Source organism: Ricinus communis, chromosome 10, assembly GCF_019578655.1.
Source record: "Ricinus communis isolate WT05 ecotype wild-type chromosome 10, ASM1957865v1, whole genome shotgun sequence".
Taxonomy (NCBI): Eukaryota; Viridiplantae; Streptophyta; class Magnoliopsida; order Malpighiales; family Euphorbiaceae; genus Ricinus; species Ricinus communis.
Window position 1 is genome coordinate 17282213 of NC_063265.1, and position 18908 is coordinate 17301120.

The following is an 18908-nucleotide window of genomic DNA, read 5'->3' on the forward strand; positions in this document are numbered from 1 at the left end:
CTTTGAGAAATAAATTATATTTTTGGTTATTCAAATTTTTCCCAAATATATATATATATATATATATATATATATAAAGATAAAATTATATATTGGACAATTATGGAAGAATTTGTAAAGAGTGTTTTTATAAAAGAATTTTGGTATTTAATTTTAAGTTGGAAAATATTTAGCAAATTGGTTATTTAATTTAATTGTGTGTTAGTACTAAATTGGAAATTTATTTTGGAATAAGGATTAAAAGTATAATTTTATTATTATGGAGGTTTAATGAAAATTTGTATGTTTGGTATTTTTGTAAATAAATATGTCGGCCAGGGGTATATATGTAATTAAGTATTTTTAATAATTCTAATTTGGCCCAAATTAAATAGTTAGGGGCTTAATTGAAAGGCTAAAGAAAAGTTTGGGGTTAATTAGAAATTCTGCAGGGTAAAATTGTCGTAATTTAAAAGTTGAGGGACCAAATGGTAAGAGGCAAAAAGTTCAAGGGCCTAATGTTGATATGGAGAAGAAAGAAAAGAAAGAAAGAGGAGAGAGAGAGGAAGCAGAAGAAGAAGAAGAAGGAGGCGAAGCCGGCGGTCGGTGGCGCGCCAAGGGCATCATTGAGCTGGAGGCGACGAAATCGCCATGCCAAGGGTAGGCGCCTTCCGGAGGTTGTTTCGGCCTTTTCCGGCGGCCTTTTCGGCCGATCTCGGTAGCAATCGGCTCCCCTTGGAGAGAGTTACCTTTTGGCGGTGGCGGCGTCGGTTTTGGTGGCCGGATGAGGGATTTCCGGCGAAGTAGGTAACAGCCGTGTTTTTCAACTTTTCTGGCGAGCTCCGGCGGAGGATGGACGATTGGAAGACGTATCCCGAATCTCCTCAGCTTAAGCTTCGCAATGGCACCGGTTTCGTGGCGATCGGGCCTCGTTGCAAATCGAAGGCCGAGATTGCCTGCAAATCTCACTGGATGATCGGGGGTCGGATCGGAAAATCGGAAGCAGGGATCGTCATCAGCGCGTCATTTAGAGTCCGATGGTGTATTCGGATTATCGATCGGACTTCGGTGGCTGGAAGCAAGCGTCTCAGTAATTTTCTCTGGCCCGTTGATTTTGGAATTCTTGGTTTAATTGTATGTTTATTGAATTGTGTTGAATATTAGAAAATATCGTGTGTTAAAATTTTTATTGTTGGATGGCGTGCCTTGGTTGTGTTTTGTGATGTGAGGCGGAGTCGGGAAATTAGTGAAGTCTCGGGGACCCGACTCCCGTTAAAATGAATTATTGATTATCCGAAGTGTTTTCTGGCAGGTCCTTGACCCGTTTTACAGGGGGTAAATGTCCGTAATTTAGGAGAGGTTCTGCCGAATTTCCAACAGATTCCTGGAGTCTAATTTAAATTTAGGCAGTCTACTCTGGGTCTAAGTTGAGGAAAAATTTACGAATGTCTATTAATTGTATATCTTTTGTTACTAGATAATTCAGCCTTCCCGCCAACTCCACCCGAGGAGTAGGAGCGGACTGCGGAACATATCAAATATGTGAGATAAAGTCACTTAATCGTTGCACCATTGCTAAGTCTGAATTTAATATGCTATTTTAGAAATTTATGCTTAATATGATTATTAGTATTGCAATATAAATAAATTTCACTTGATTATTAATTATTAAAAATAATATAAATATGATTATTAGTAATGTTATTGATAATACAAATATTATTATTTTTCCACACGAATTGCACGTTGCTTTACCCTAAATTCTTAATCTTTATTTCGATATGTGTTGAATGATTTCATTAGACAATGATATTTATTAAATGCGATGATTGTGATTTGGGAAATGTGGCTTTCGTAGAACATGCCACCTGATGGGTTACATCAGGTCCGCATGTGCACCGATAATGATCATGGACAGGTTATAAGATTATTATGAGTTTTGCCCTGGTCGAGCATGGCTCTCTGGGCTGATTTGAGTAAATTGCCGGAGGTAAGGTCTCTGGTCGAGCAATGCTCTCTCGGCGTCGGCTTGGTTGGAATCAAGTGTTCAGGCTGGAGGTAAGGACCCTAGTCGAGCTTTTCTTTCTGGGCGCCAGACCTATTGGATTAAGAGAGCCGAAAGGCTACTAGAATTTGGGGTTAGGGTTTTACTGAGCCACTCGTCCCGTAAAAGTAAAAATATATTTTTATTTATTTATTTTTTTTACTATTATGGTATGATTATATTACGATTTGTATTTATGTTCAGGATTTGATATACTGATTCGAATAATTAATATTTTCTGTGAAGACTGCAATAGTCTCTAGATTATTTGATTTTAACTCACTCTCGAGACTGACAGTCTCAATTTTTTTTTTTCAGATTCGTGACTGTTAGTCTTCCCGCGACTCTTAACCAGTAACCCGACTCCTTCATCATCGGGTGGTGTATTCGATTTGGTATGTTAATTTGTAAAATCTTAGATTCTCCGCAGTAGTAATAGTAGATATGTCAGTTGTAAATTTTCTGAGTTTCGGGTCTCGCCAAATTCTTCTGGCAGACCGAATTAGTTATGTGAAATTTAATTGTTTAGATAATTGTGGCATCAGAAAAATGAGATTGAGATTTATTTAAGTCAGTGAATGTCAGGCTTACTACGCCTACCCATTCCCTAGTGCCGGTCACGGACCCATAGATAGGGTCGTGACAAATACAGTGAGTCTAACTTTAATAAGAAATCAACATTATTTTTATCTGAAAAAATATTTCATAATAATATGATGAACATATATAAAATTATAACTATTGATTTAACAAGAATAAATTAATGAACATGTAGATTATAAATAATGAATAATTTTCACTTAAATAATAAATATTTAATAGTTGATATAATAAAAAAAATAAACATCTATATAATAAAAAATAAATATTGTATCTATGAATGATGAATAATGATGCTCATCATAAAAATGTAATACTTTTGATTATGAGATTATTAATTATATATTGATAAAGTTCTTAAATTGTCAAAGTGTAAAACATTCATTTCATTTAATAATAATATCATTTTCTTAAACAAAAACTTTTTAAAAATTATATTTTAATAGAAAATTTATTTTTATCACTTGTCAAAAGTATATTAATTTTTATTATTTTTAGAGTATGACTAACTAAAAAATAAAAAATATTAATAATTATATTAATTTTTAATTTTATTTACCTATATATATATATATATATATATATATATATATATATATATATATAATATTAAACTCTGAGACATAAAAAAATTTTGGCATATCATTATATTTTGATATATAGAATTATTATTTAACACATATATTTATTTCTAACACATGAAATTTATATTTATGTATAAAAAAATTACAAAAGATATTAAAATATTTAATTTATAGTTATTTTAAAAATATCAAAAATAATTATAAAATATTAAACATTCTATTTAATTTTATCTATAAATTTAATTTATATTATTATAAAAAATTAAAATAATTATGACAATCGTACAACGTATGAATAAAAAATTTATTTTCATAAATATAAAAATATTTACTCAACATATAATTTTTATAATTTATTGTATTATAATAATTTAGAAAAAAAAGAAAAAAAAACGAGGATTATTGTCCGCATACGATAGCCCTGTCTCTGGACCACACTGCAAAGTGATCAGGGTTTAGGGCATAATTTGCCTATAATATATAGGTATATCTTTCTGATAGTACTAAACGTTTCAATCTAATATCTAATTAATACTAATATTTTAAATTTTCTTAAGATTAGTATCGTCTTATTTTTATTTTCGTGCAACTTAACAGTTGCCATTGTTTTCTTCTTCTAACTTCTATCAATTTCATTGCTTCTCCTAAGTGATCTATGATTACTGTTTTTATCAACAGAAATAATTAAATAAGTGAGACTTTACCAGAAGAAAAGTGATCGATTAATCTGAACTCCAAAGCTATACAACTATCTCTGAGTCTCAGTCTTCGGACTTTTGCTCTGATATTACTATGAAAAGTTCAAATGAAAATACCATTGAACGGAGAATATGTTTAGCAACTACCACTAAAAGAAAATAGGTTCAGCTTATACAATGAATTAAATTTTCTTTTGGCCAATAATATCCTCGCAGAAAAGCATAGAACCACAATTTAATTTATGTAATTAATCGATAATTTATGTGTATCTTTTATAGAAAATAAGTATACATCTTAATTAGTAATTAAAATAAAATTAAATATATATAAAATATACCAAAATTACGGGGTAATTTTCTCCTATTTATAAATATTCCCCTATTACGGGATTGTTTTTTAATACTCACAAATATACTAAAATTACGAGGTTATTTTCTCCGATTGATAAATATCACCGTATTACGGGGTTGTTGGCTAATATTTATAAATATATCCCTCTTACGGGGCTGTTTTCTCATATTAAAAAATTTACTCTTCTACGAGGCTATTTTCTTAGACTCGCAATTATACTACTTTTACGGGATTGTTTTCTCAAATCCATAAATATATATGATTTACGGGTTATTTTCTTATATTGATAAATTTACCACTTTTTACGGGATCATTTTCTCATATTAAATTATAAGCAATATTATGGGATAGTTTTGTCAAATTTATCAATATTAGAGAACAACCTCGCAAGAGGGGTATATCTTTCAAAATGAGAAAACAACCCAAAAAAGTGGTATATTTTTAAGACTAGAAAACAACCCCGTAAAAGGGGTAAATTTGTCAATATTAGAAAACAACCCCGTAAAAGGAGTATATTTGTCAATATTCAAAAACAACCCCGTAAGAGGGGTATAACTTTCAAAATGAGAAAACAACCCAAAAAAGTGGTATATTTTTTAATATTAGAAAAAAACCCTGAAAGTGGGGTATATTTATCAATATTAGAGAACAACCTCGTCAGAGGGGTATATCTTTCAAAATGAGAAAACAACCCAAAAAAGTGGTATATTTTTAAGACTAGAAAACAACCCCGTAAAAGGGGTAAATTTGTCAATATTAGAAAACAACCCCGTAAAAGGAGTATATTTATCAATATTCAAAAACAACCCCGTAAGAGGGGTATAACTTTCAAAATGAGAAAACAACCCAAAAATGTGGTAACTTTCAAAATGAGAAAACAACCCCAAAATGTGGTATATTTTTTAATATTAGAAAATAATCCCATAAGACGTGTATTATTTGTACATATTAGCAAACAACCCCGTAAGAGGGCTATATCTTTCAAAATTAGAAAACAACCCCGAAAAAAGGTATATTTTTTAATATTAGAAAATAACCCCGCAAGAGGGGTATATTTATCAATATTAGAAAACAACATCGGGGTATATCTTTCAAAATGTGAAAACAACCCAAAAAAGTGGTATATTTTTTAATATTAGAAAAAACCCCGTAAGAGGGATATATCTTTGAAAATGAGAAAACAACCCCGAAAAAAAGGTATATTTTTTAATATTAGAAAACAACCCCGAAAGTGGGGTATATTTATCAATATTAGAGAACAACCTCGTAAGAGGGGTATATCTTTCAAAATGCCGTACAATTCAGTAATTGACATGTTTCATTTAATGGTTAATTTCTTTTATTTATAAATGAGTTTATTTGGAAAAATATCAATAACAAATTTCCTACCATTAATATTTTAAATCTAATTAATTTCACAAATACATTCATTTATATAGACAATTTGAATTCCATTAAGAGTTTATACTTTTTTTTTGAAACACATTAAGAGTTTATAATAAATACGATGAGAAGTGTCAAAATATACATAAGAAAAGGAAAGGTAATAAAAACAAAAATAAAACATGAAAATTTTATATTTATTGAATTAGAATAAAATAATATGAAATACAAACAAACAACTTAATAATAAATTTAGATTGAAATTCTAGTTTTTTTTATTAATTTAATTCTTTAACTACATAGACTTTAGAAGGAATGATATAGTAGTTAGTTTTATCAAAATTATAAGGATTTTTAACATAATAAAAGAAATAATTACAAAAGTGATAATTAGACTTATTAAAATTTGACAATCAAATTTAATTTTTTAAAATTATAATTTAGTATTTGAAATAGATAATTATTAATATTTAAATATGTGAAATCGGTCACCATTTAAAAAAATCAAATAATTATAAAATGATATATATATTTATTAAAATTTAATAATTAACATTTAAATTTTTAAAAATTATAATTTAATGTGTGAACTAAATATGTAAAATATTTATAATTGGGTATATATAGCAAGTAAATAACAGTTAAAATACCTGAAATATTAGAGTATAGATCTTTACCTTAGGCAGATTAAAAAGAATAAATTGATAAAAAAAAATTTAAAAAGTATTTGCTTCTCACCGTTATCAATATTACACTATATTTTTATCAATTTTATTTAAATAGTTACCATACAAAATAAAGCAACACCATATTTTTAATAGCCTACCACTACATACATCTAAAATAAATTTAGTTAATTTATTTGCAATTGAGAATGAAAATCTTGATTATAGTATTAATTTATTTAATTTTTCTATTTTTGTGATTTTTAAAAAGGTTTAGTTTCTATGACCCATGAATCTGTATAGAAAACGGCTGTATAGTTTCTATGACCCATGATTCTATGACAGCATGATCATCTATTACTCTGGATGAATAGAAAACGGCTTTTTTAGCAATGTGCCGCCCAATTTGACTTCCTATTGGCATTTTACATAAACGAACACTTTTCAAAACAACCGGAAGAAGAAGTGATGTCCTGAGTTATGATTTCACATTCCTTGCCAGAAAAATTTGTTTACTTTTCATTTCTTATGAGATTTATTCCATAATTTTTAAATTTTATATTTTAGTATTAAATTTTAGCATTTATTTTAATTTTAATTTTTAATAAAATTATTATTTAAATTTATTACGTGATGTGAATTTTAATGATAATAAAAAAAAATAAATTAATATTTTCATTGCTAAAATATTATTATTTAAATATATAAAAATAATTAAATAAAAAATTTAATTTTATATATTTAAATAATAATATTTTTAATAATGAAATAAATTAGCAAAGCTAATTTAATATAATTCTTTTCTATTATCATTGAGATTTACTCCATATCAATAAATTTGATTGATATTTTTTACCGGGTGTGCTTGTATCGATGCCAGTTTGACTATCTCAAGAGTTTGGAAATAGAGGAGAAAATTAACAAAATCAGATGGTGACAAACAGCCAATGATGCTCTTTTTCTCCTATCTGCTAATGATAAAACCATCAAGTTCTGGAAGGTAGGAATGGTTTAATACCTTGAAGCTTGCTGAAAATGCTTTTATATTTTATCTTCTTTTATTTACTGTGCATTAGTATCTAATGTATTTAAGTAAGCCTTTTTTAATTACCCAGTGAATCCTTTGGCAGTTACTCCACTGGTTGATACTTTATATGCTCAGCTACAAAGTATTAACCAGAGATATGCTTATGCGACCTATTCTGAGGACAACTGTTACTGCAGATTACCTTGTCAAAACTCTTAATGGTTAAGGCTATATGTTATGATGTTTGTTATCTCTTTCGTATTTTGTTTTTCCATTTATTAAGAATCTTGCGTCCTAGAATGCCTTAGTTTAGATTTGCAGCACGAGATTTTAATGGTATGCTACATCAATGTATTAAGCATGATGCTGATTTTCTATTCTTGGAAGCAGCCATTTTAATGCATAGTGAAACTAGTTAGTAATTGTTGTAAGGATGGTTCAATTGTCATAGTGTATATGCTAGTGTCAGAAATTTGTTATCCTGTGTATGTAAATGATTTATATGTGTTTTGTGCATTTGAAAAACTTGGACTTGCAATTGCTTGGTGATTTTTGATGTGTCAAGAAAACATGGCACATTTCATTGGTTTAGATGCTCCTCATTTTTGCTATTGGCTCTGGTTTAGGTTTGGCTATAGATGATAAAGCCATTGACTTCTTTGGTATTTTTTCAGGGAATTGCTCAGGTCCAAGAAAAGAAGGTTAAGAAAATTTCCAACATGAATGTGGACACCTTCCAAAACTGTAGGAAATGGTAGTGTTGCTAGTTCGAGTAATTCAAGTAGTGCTAAGCCACATCTTGCAAATGGAGGCTGGCCAGAGAAGTCATACAGTTGTCCAAGCAACGACTTCACTGTCCCACCTGGGGGCATTTCATCACTGCGTTTCCCTGTGGTAGTTGTACTAGAACCTTCCTTTGTTTTCCTTGCATTTTATTATTTTTATGTTTTGACCAAGCATGTTTCATGACTTTTTTTGAATGGCTTTCCTTGTCCATGGAAAGTTGCTTTTGATTAATTATGCAAGTGTTCATGCTACTTGTATACTCCCACGAGTATTTGGTTCAACGAATGGTAAAATTAGAAACTTAAAATCAAAGTGGTTAAATAGTTGGGTATAGATGGTCAAGCCTCGAGAACTCAGCAAGAGTAGCGTAAAGTAGAATGCATGGAATGAAGGAGTAGGCAGCAGCCAGTGGGGCAACATATGACCCCATCTTCGTCCTTCATCTTCTCTCATCTTTGTCTTTGACAATAATGAGGGAATGGGACACAGGGAAAATTGAGAGAAGATGATCAAGAGAAATGTAAGGACATGGATATAGAAGGAGAAGAGTTAGGAATTTATAAGCAAAAAGAATGAGTTTTCTTTAATTTCCTAATTATTTTATTTTTCCTGGCAACAGAAAGCGATGAAAAAGAAAAACTCTACAATAAAAATAAAAATAAAAAGAGAGAGAGGGAAAGGAGAAACGGTTCAAGATTTCTTGCTAGAGCCTGGAAGAATTCTGCTTGCATACCTGCAAATCTTCAAGTTTCATGTCCAGCTTAACTGACAGAGAGAAAGCATCAATTGAATCCCATAGTTTCGATCCCCTTCTGAATTGTAATTGACCAATTAGTGTATACATAATTCATTTAGATAAGCAAAAACAGACACATACATGGATACAAAAGTTGTGTCCATTCATATACATATTTGATGGCAGATGTATTTTGTTCTATTTTTGAGGAAATTAATGATTGTTAACAAAGTTGAGATCAATATTGATCTTTTCCAATTTTGTTCATATATCTATCTGACAGTTGTCTTCGTCTTATTCTGACTTCTACCAATTTCATTGTTTCTCCTGATAAAAAAAGAAAAAGAAAAAGAAAAAGAAAAACCAATCTTAAATGAATTCCACATCCACCGGCTGCAACCATTTTTTATTCAAAAATTTCAGGTGAATAAGGGTCAATTTTTCTTGCTTTTTTTTTTTAATTAATTAATTTTTTCTTTCCTTTTTTTAATATTGAAGTGATTTGATTCCTTCTTGAATAATATATATATTTTATTAGTTTGAGCTAATTAAAGGTAGTACTCAGCCGTCCTTGTTTATCATGTTTAGACTCTTTTCTTTTCTAGATATCTTCTGTTCTTTATTTTATTTTTTTCTTTACAATGGCTGTTACTTTTTGTTCTTTGAATTACATATAATGGAAGTTAGGTAGATGAATCCATATGCCAACATGAAGCAATTTGCATACACATATAAAGCTGGAATTGTTTTTTATTTTTTATTTTTTATAATTACATAAATAATAATTTGTGATTTCATCATTTGATAATTTCTAGAAAATTTTTCTTAATTTAACATTTTCGTAAAATATATTTTCTCTTTTAAAGTAAAAGTTGAGTAAATTCCCACTTGAAGGTGCTTTTAAAATAAATTCTTAACTTCAGAATAAATTTTGTTGAAGTGAAAGGATAAAGACTTACTATAGCTATCCCCGAGTTGGACTGGCGGACAGCTCCAACTGGCCGACAACAATTGTTTCTTATAGAAAAAGAGTTTGTTTTTATAATTATTTTAAAACAATTATCATTATATATATATATATATATATATATATATATATATATATATATATATAATTTAATAATTTAAATGATATTTTATTTACTTCTTAGTAAAATTATATATGTTGATTGGTTTAGTAATATGAGTTTCTTTCTACAATAAATATAGTTAAGAATATAAAAAAAATATAACTAATTTATCTAAAAAATTTATTAAAAATCAAATCAAATTGAAATTGTTCGATTAATTTACTAGTTTGTTGGTTTACTTTGATATTTTAAAAAAATATTATCTGGTTCATTTTATTTCCTAATTTATGTTTGATTCATTTTTTATTCCTTAATATGTAATTAAGAAGATTTCATCTTAAAATAGTGATGACTCATTCAATATTATTCAATTACTACGGCTGCAGCTATTATTATTATTATTATATACTGAAAAATCATAATAATATTATTAATAATACATAAACTAGGGAGAGTATTTAAAAAAAAACACAAAATAATATAATATTATTAATGGGTGTATACACTAGGGAATTATTCTATAAAAATATTAAGGGAATATTTATACTAAATAATAACAATAATAATAATAGTTTTATAAATTAGAGGATTTTATTTTAAACAAAAGAATAAAAGAAAATGTATTTTTAGTTAGTAAGTACCTTGCAAGCCACTTCATGGTACTGAAATATAATGGTATAAGTGTCGGCCTCTTCATTAGGCGGAACACAACTCTCTAATTGTTGTCCGTCGATTTCAATATTGGATAAATATAATTTATTTTTTTAAAGTTTGATTACCCTAAATCGGAAATTTGCCAAAATTTCATTTTAAAATGAGAAATATCTTTTTCAATAACCTTAAAATAAGAAAAAAAAATTAATTTTTAATATGTGGTTTTTATTATAACAAAAGTATTAAATTGTAATTTAAAAAGTTATTGATATATGATAATATCGATTTAATAGTCAAATAATGACATTTTAAATTATTAAATTTTAAACCCATAATATCAAACACATACAATATCATAATAATGACCGATGTAGATGAATAGATTCTTGAAAACTGAGACTCTTTGACTGTAAAATATATTTTTTTGTCACTATTTATAATTATATCTTTTTAGAAAATTACATTTTAAAAATTATTAAATAATAAAAACACGTAATATTTTTATATACTCATCGTTTTCTTTGCGATCCCCCAACTGTCAAAGTTTCCATATGGCCACATATACACACATAGCACAAGTCTCTGTAATAGGATGAGCAAAATTCCAAAACGATTGAAAACCGAACCAGACCGATTTTTATTGTTCGGTTCGATACTTTTTTATAAAACCATATTTAAGTTTTTAAAAAATTAAAATCATATCGGTTCGATTTAATTTTATATTAAAAATTTAATTTTATCGAAATAATCAACTTTTTTAATTTTTTTACCAACATATATTTTTATTTTAATATAATGTAAAATGATTTTAGATTCAGTTCGATTTATTCGATTCGATTATTTGATTTATCCTATAATTCGGTTTGACTCGATTTCATATTTATATACAGTTCGGTTAATCCTATTCGGTTATTTCAATTTATAGAAAAATTTAATTCAGTTCGATTTATTCAATAGAGATGATTCTATTTGGTTTTGAACCAAACCGTATGCTCAACCTATTATGTAGTATGAGCGGATTGACAATTATTATTTCCCACTTTTCTTTTCTTTTAATTAATTTGGTGGGAAACTGTTCTGGTTCCTTTTTCTGGAAAAATAAAGTTTAATAAATTAACAATTTAAGTTTTAGATTTCATTAAAAATTATGAATAAAAATATGAAACTATTTTATGAACAAAAATGTGGCACCACTTCAAAATGTTATATGGAGTTCTATTTCAATAAGTTACCGTATTTATATTGTAATATTAGAATGACAAAGAATTACTTAGTCAAATTTAGAATAGAAAATGAAAATTGTTTTGATTTATAGTTAAGCACTGTACCAGCTGACCCATTCATTTAATTTTGATATAATATATACATAGACACTTATGTAGTGTGGCCATGGTCTCACTAATATAATTAATATTGTAGCATTTAACTAGTTCGAATTCCCTTTCAGAAAATTCTTTAAAAGAAAAAACCCCTTTGAATTCTTCACAAGATGTCGTTACTAATTGTCGAAAATATTTGATTTGATCAAATGTATCGACCCTTTATTACATAACTCCATATCCATAAACTACTTCAAACATGATTGTGGGAATCATCAATTTCTTGGATCATGGGAGTTTTCTGGGATCATGTGATATTTATTTATTTTACGTGCACTAAGTTATTATTATATTTATATATGATTCCAAGTTCTCAAGCAAACTCTGCCCACCTAAATGAAAACCATGGCCTCATCACTCTATATTTTTAAGTAATGAAAAGATTAAATTATTCCACCACACTAATTAACCATTAACATGAAAAGAAATTCTAGAATTAGACAACTTTGATTCGTTCTGCACTTCAAGATCATCATGGCAACGACGACATGGTCATTCAGAAAAACTTGAGTAGATCATAGAATGTGCAACAATTTAATTAATTAAATCAGTTAAGGGTTTCGACTTGCTTCTAATTGCTTTTACGTGGGGCTGCAACTTATAGAGATTAATGAAATCGAATTACATAGCAGCAGCAACTAAAAGGAGGCAAATGTCTATATATATGCATCAGGCATTGACATTACTAGAATTGAGAATTAAGAAGCTTCTTCTGATTTTGATAAATCTTGAAACGCGATATAGAGCGGGAGTCAAGCCAATAGATGAGAGATTTTGCCAAAACATATCTGTCATTAAAAAATAAGAAATATAAATATTTTATAAAAATTAAAAATTCAACTAATTAAGTGACTAGTTGAAACCATTTTAATATTAAAAATCTAAATTTAATTTAAATAATTTTGAATAATTATTTTTAGAATATAAATAGACCTTCCTTAGCTCATCGAGTATATTATAATAATCAAATTTCATTTTGACAAGTTTTATTGATGGATTTAAAATGTGAGATCTGCTTATGTTATAAGAGAATGGCATGATGAACTAGATGCACCTAGACAAACATTTCATTTTGAATTTATTGTGCCACTGTGAATATAGGCTATATTCGAAAAGTTTGATCTTTCTTAAAACCTTTTAGTTTATTTTAATTATGCATACTGTTTTGTTTAATTAACGTTAATATGATACTTATAAAAATATATTTTAATTAATATTTTAAGCGAACAACTCGAAAGAAATAATTAAGGCTAATTCTAGTAAATAGACAAGAGCAAAATTTTTATTGAAGAGATGGGACAAGCTCGTTCATCATGGAATAACTGAAAATTACTGTTGGGATTAAACAAAAGTTTCCTCTCGTTTCGTCTCTGAGACTATGAGACGCCAACCATAAGACTAAAAATAATAAATATGCAATGTCCTGTCCAACCAATTACAACTTCCAATGTTTAAAATCTACACAAGAAAAACAAAATGTCCATTCTAGGATCGGGGTCTGGTCTTGTCCCCTCTGATGACTAAGTAGCTAAAGCAATGAAGTTTAAGTGTGTTTTAATGGAGAGAAGAAGATAAGTGAAGCTGTTAGACGAGAAGAAGAAGAAGAAGATTGTTGTATATATACACACACGTTGTCTTTCCAAATCTATTTCTTATTTGAAAATGAGGCCGTCTGAGGTATTCTAGAGGCTCTACAAAATTATATGACAAAGTTACTTAGTATCTTTTTTTATTACTTCTAAAATAAGAAACTTAAACAATGTATTACCATTATGACTAAACAATGCATCTATTTTCTTTCCTTACATGCAGGAATCATATAAGGCAAGAATGCACTTCTATCTTCACGTTCCATAATAAACTCACTTTTCTAATAACTTGATTAATATTAAAGGCAAACACTTCGATAGTGAATCTTTTAGACACTTTATAAGTTTTAAATACAATAATTAAAGAAAAAAACCTTATAAGTTTAATACCTCCATTTTCAGATAAAACTGCATTATATACTATTAATAATAGAGTAAAAAAAAATATTTGGTACCGATTTTATGTCTAACTTTTTGTACGGTTTCCAAAATGAAATATTTTTAGTAAAATATAAACTTTTTACCGACATAAATAAGGCATATGAATAAGGGTATCCGAGTGGACAGCAAATACATTTTGTGTGGTGATGAAATGTGTAACGTTTTGATGATTCCTTGGAGTATATGGCGTCAGCGAAACTCTCAACTGCGGGAAAGTCATTCTCTTCTGCCAAGTCAGACAGTGGACACCAGTCTAGGTTTTCTTTGACAATGGAAGGAAGCGAGGATGAGTTTGGATTCTGTGAATCGAGGGAATGCTCAGAGTGGTTTTAGTCAGAGTTGGCTGAAGCCTGGAAGTGGGAGTTTCAAGTGTAATGTCTTTGCGAACAAAAAAAAAAAAAGTGTAATGTCGATGCAGCAGTACATGGCGGAGATAGTGTTGGGTTGGGCATGATTGTCCGTGATGATCAGGGTGTTTTCGTTGCTGGACGTACTCGATTTTGTCAAGGTCAGTTCTCTGTAAGAGAGGCAGAAGCAATGGGGCTTAAAGAAGCTTTATCTTGGATACTTGAACTGCACTATAGCAGAGAGATTTTTGAACTGGATGCAAAAGTTGCGGTAGATGCTTTACATTGGAGCTCTTTGGACATTTCAGAATTTGGGTCTATTGCTGCTCAATTTGTTTGTCTTTGTAATCAGGGTTCTAATGAAGCAGCTTACTTATATGCTTGTCCCACTTTTTTGATGAGCCTCCCCAGTTCTTGGAGGACATCTTATTGCGTGATTTGGCCAGTGCCTAATAAAGATTATTTTTCTCTCGGAAAAATAAAATTTCATGACTCATTTCTTTTTGGGTTTTTTTATTTTCAGTTTGTAATTAAAAAATAAATAATTTGAATTCGGAAATGGAAACTATCAACAGGAAACAAAACGATAGCAAACATCTTTTTCCGCAAGAATTGAAATTCACTTTTTACAGACTCTATAATGGAAGCTTTGATAATCTTAATATACAAAATTTCCCAGGGAATGAAAACAAAAGTATAGGTGCCATATGCCTTATTTATCATTTAAAAAAAGAAGTCAGGTAATAAGCATAAACTTTTACATGTATAGATTATTTTACATTCTATACATAATAATGCCAAGAAAAGATTTGATGAATAAAAAGAGAAGGAAAAACCTTTTTAGCGTTCAACTCCTTGAGAAAGCATCATCACTAGACAAATCAAAAGGGCTCCAATTACCAAACAAAAGAGTATTAGGATCTTGAGTTTGATCCGGTCCAAGAACTGCCTGCTGTTGTGTTACTTGCAAGGTATGACTATGCTCCATCATATGAGAACTAGGCCACAGAATCTCTTGAGAACCAATCTCCTCCCCTGGCAATGGAGGCAATCCATAGTTGATTGGGTCATGTGTAATACTTGTGCATTGTGGAATCTTATGATCATTAGCTTCTTGCTTGTGTTTTGATGATGAGTCTACTCCACAGTAGTGCATCAATTGATGATTGTCACTTGGTGGATCTCCCATGGAAGAATCAGAGATAGCAGGGATGCATCCAGCAAAATTGTGGTCTCCAATATCATGTAGTTGAACTGTAGTTGAATCCAAATTCACGTTTGAAATGCCGGAAAAGTCAAGAGAAGGATCAAAATGATCACTACCCAATTCTTGCATCTCAAAACCTGACGAAGCAGTCTTGGGATCTGGCTGCTGTGGATTCAAGAAGTTTGCGTAAACAAGTGCAAGATCAATATGCGAACCATTTGACCTTGTCGATGAGCTACAAGATTCAATAGAGGGATTAATCCCTTTATAGCCATGAACATGCCTAGTAGAATCAGCAGTTACACCACCATAACCTAAGCTTTTGGACTGTGCAACATCAGTACTGGACAATCTCAACGACTTCCCTCTTCTATTCTTCCTGCAACCACCGCCCACGGGGACATTCCGCAGCGAACCGCCTTTAGTCCAATACCTTCTACAACCTTTGCAAAAGTATCTGGGTTGAGTTAAGCTATAGTTGTTATAGTAACAAAATTTAGTATTTGAAGAACCACACCGAGGACAATTTGGTGATATTTCAACATTAGGCTTCCATCCTCGGTCCATCCCAAATCATTTCAAATTCATATATATAAATAGGCTATAATACAAGAATTCCTTATGATATCTCGCTCTCTTGTACAGTGGTTGTAGAGAGAGAGAGAGAGAGAGAGAGGGAGATGGGATGTGTCAGGAGGTAGTAGAAGGCATTGATGCTGTGAATTTGGAGTGGTATAAGAGGGTAATTCAAAATATGAGGACTCTTAGGCACATGAAGGCATTGGTGGTTTAGTTGGTTAAGAGGGCACATGAGAATAGTAGGTTAGGATCTTGGGAATGTGTATGCACATGTGTGTCTAACAGGCAACTCTTGGGGGGGGTTCCGGTGCCGTTAAGGACGACAAGTGATGGGGTAACAGTCCCGGAGGCTAATACATGGTGTCGGTGTTTGTTACACGTGGCATGTTTTGATTGATGAGGATGAAGGTAGGAGAGGAAGCAACGGCCTCGAGTGGCTAATTCAGGTTACTTAGGAGAGCAGACAACCTAGATTGAATAACACTTCCTTCCTAAATATGACGTCCATATGTTTGCCCAATGCTCCTATCTTTCACAATTTTTTTTATGTTTCATGTGAAAGTAAAAACTTCCCTTGTAAATTCTCGTCCTTTTTCTTTTAACTAAATTAAATAGAAGTAATATTCGAAATTTTTTTTCTAATTTTATTATATATTTATAATTTATAGATAATTGATATATATTTATAAATTCTAAATAATTAAAAATATATATATTAATTTTTTATTTATTATAATATTTATATTTAGTACATGTAAAGTTGCCAAAAACAGCAAGTCTACAGGATAAGCAGAACAAGCCTGTGGAATGATATTGTAGAAGTTACAAGAAGTTGGTAAAAGGCAGAATCCAGGTTTTTTATCTTTTGAAAACACCAGGTAACAGAAAGTGGTAATTGTAAATTGCCTTCTTTTCTATTTTCAAAAAGAAAGAAAGAAATATATATATATATATATATACTCATGCCATGAAAGAAATGAAGCAAATCAGATCACGTGCAAGAGGCACATGCAGAGAGGTAGTTTTTCTTAAAGGAGGAATGTCTCAATGGGTCTACAGTAAGCAAGTATGGAAGGATCTCTTGGATCATGGGCTCCCTTGGATCATGTGACTTCATAAATAATACTTAATTTGTACTTACAATTCCAAGAACCATAACCAGGTGACAAGGATACCGCTCCTGAAGCAAACCAAAAATTTGATTCAATTAGACTTTGAAGAAAGATCTTAGATAATGATTATTATAAGAAATATATTAATTATATGTAATAGTATATTAACTAATAAATTAGTTTTCCAATTAGATAATAGTTTTATTTATAAAAGATAATATTTTTAGATATTATATTTACTAATAAATTAATACTTTTAATTATATAATAATTTCTAATTTTAAAAAATAGTAATATCTATTGATAGTATTAATTTATATAAATTAAGATTAAATTAATAAATATTATAAATAGTTAATCTTGTTATTTTTTTAAATATTATAAATTAATATTAAATATCAAAAAATTATTCATTAAAATACCCTTCGTAAGTTGGAAAAGGCACTTGAAAAAGGATCCTATCCAGCCTTGCGTTTGAATTTTTTTTATTAAATTGTATCTATAAATTTAATTTTATAATTAAAATAATAATAATAATCATACAACACACGGATAAATGACTAATTAATAATCTCCTAAAATTTCCGTTGGAAAGGTTACTTGAAAAAGGATCCTATCCAGCCTTGCACTTGAAAAATATCACCAATGGATGGCAGCAAGCATTACACTCCCAAATTACTTTCATGTTTTCTGTTTATAGCTGTTGTTAAAAGTAGTGATGAAGAAATTACTTTTTAGCCAACTATTTTGCTAAAAGAAAATCAGGGAACCATAATTAAATAGGGCCTATTTGTATTTCCATCAAGAAGTTTTATTTTTTTATAATAGTTAAGGAATTCTTTTTCATTTACAAAAAATTATTTTTGTCAATCCTACAAAATAGAAATTCTTATTTAAATGTAATGATGCTTCGTAGCTCTTTTTTTATGTGACATCTAATACTTTAATAAAATTATCTTTTATTATTAAAAAATAATTTTATATAAGTATTAGATGCAATATCAGATTGGCTTAGAAAAAAAAAATTTCACAAAATACAAAACTTTTACTTTTCTTTTTAATTTTTTACGTGCCTTATTTCTTTTTTCTTTTATAATGTTTTTTATTTTTAATTTCTTTTTTAATGTGTTATCCTCTGACATATTCTAATGTCCTTCAAAAAACTTCAAACAATTAAAAAGTGAATATGAATATATTAACAAGAAAATTGAAAATTAATTATTAAACCTTTTATTAGGAAAAAAATTATTCAAAAAAGTTAAATAAAAGATTATATTTTTTCTGCAAGAACCACTTGAATGATTCTTATTGAATTTAAATAGTTTCATTTTAATCAGTAAATATTTCTTAAATGTTGTATTGAAAAGATTAATAATAGTTACAACAAAAGAATATTTGATAGAAATCAAATATTACCTGAAGAGAAATAGAAAAGAGAATTGAATAATCTTGAAATGTATTGAAGAAGAGAGAAGAATTTAAGTTTTTTAATAATTGGTAGTGTGTGTTAAAAAAAAAAGGAGAAAGAATATTTTTTTATGTGTGACATTTCTTTAAATGAAAAACAAAAAGTGGAATGAGTCATCTTTCAAGCCAAAATAAAGAATGAATCTTTATTTTTCAAGAAGAAAATGGGATAGAGGTATAATTGAAGAAGAAAAGTTGAAGAATGAATT

At 29.2% G+C, this 18908-nt stretch overlaps 1 protein-coding gene across 1 annotated transcript; it reads right to left on the minus strand.

Annotated features, from left to right (window-relative positions):
- Positions 1–14969: 14969 nt before the first annotated feature.
- Positions 14970–16564, minus strand: LOC8284320 (dof zinc finger protein DOF3.5). The gene has a single exon (XM_002524015.3). The coding sequence runs from the start codon at positions 16106–16108 to the stop codon at positions 15182–15184; it is 927 nt and encodes a 308-aa protein (XP_002524061.1). The 5' UTR covers positions 16109–16564; the 3' UTR covers positions 14970–15181.
- Between the last annotated feature and the right edge of the window lie 2344 nt (positions 16565–18908).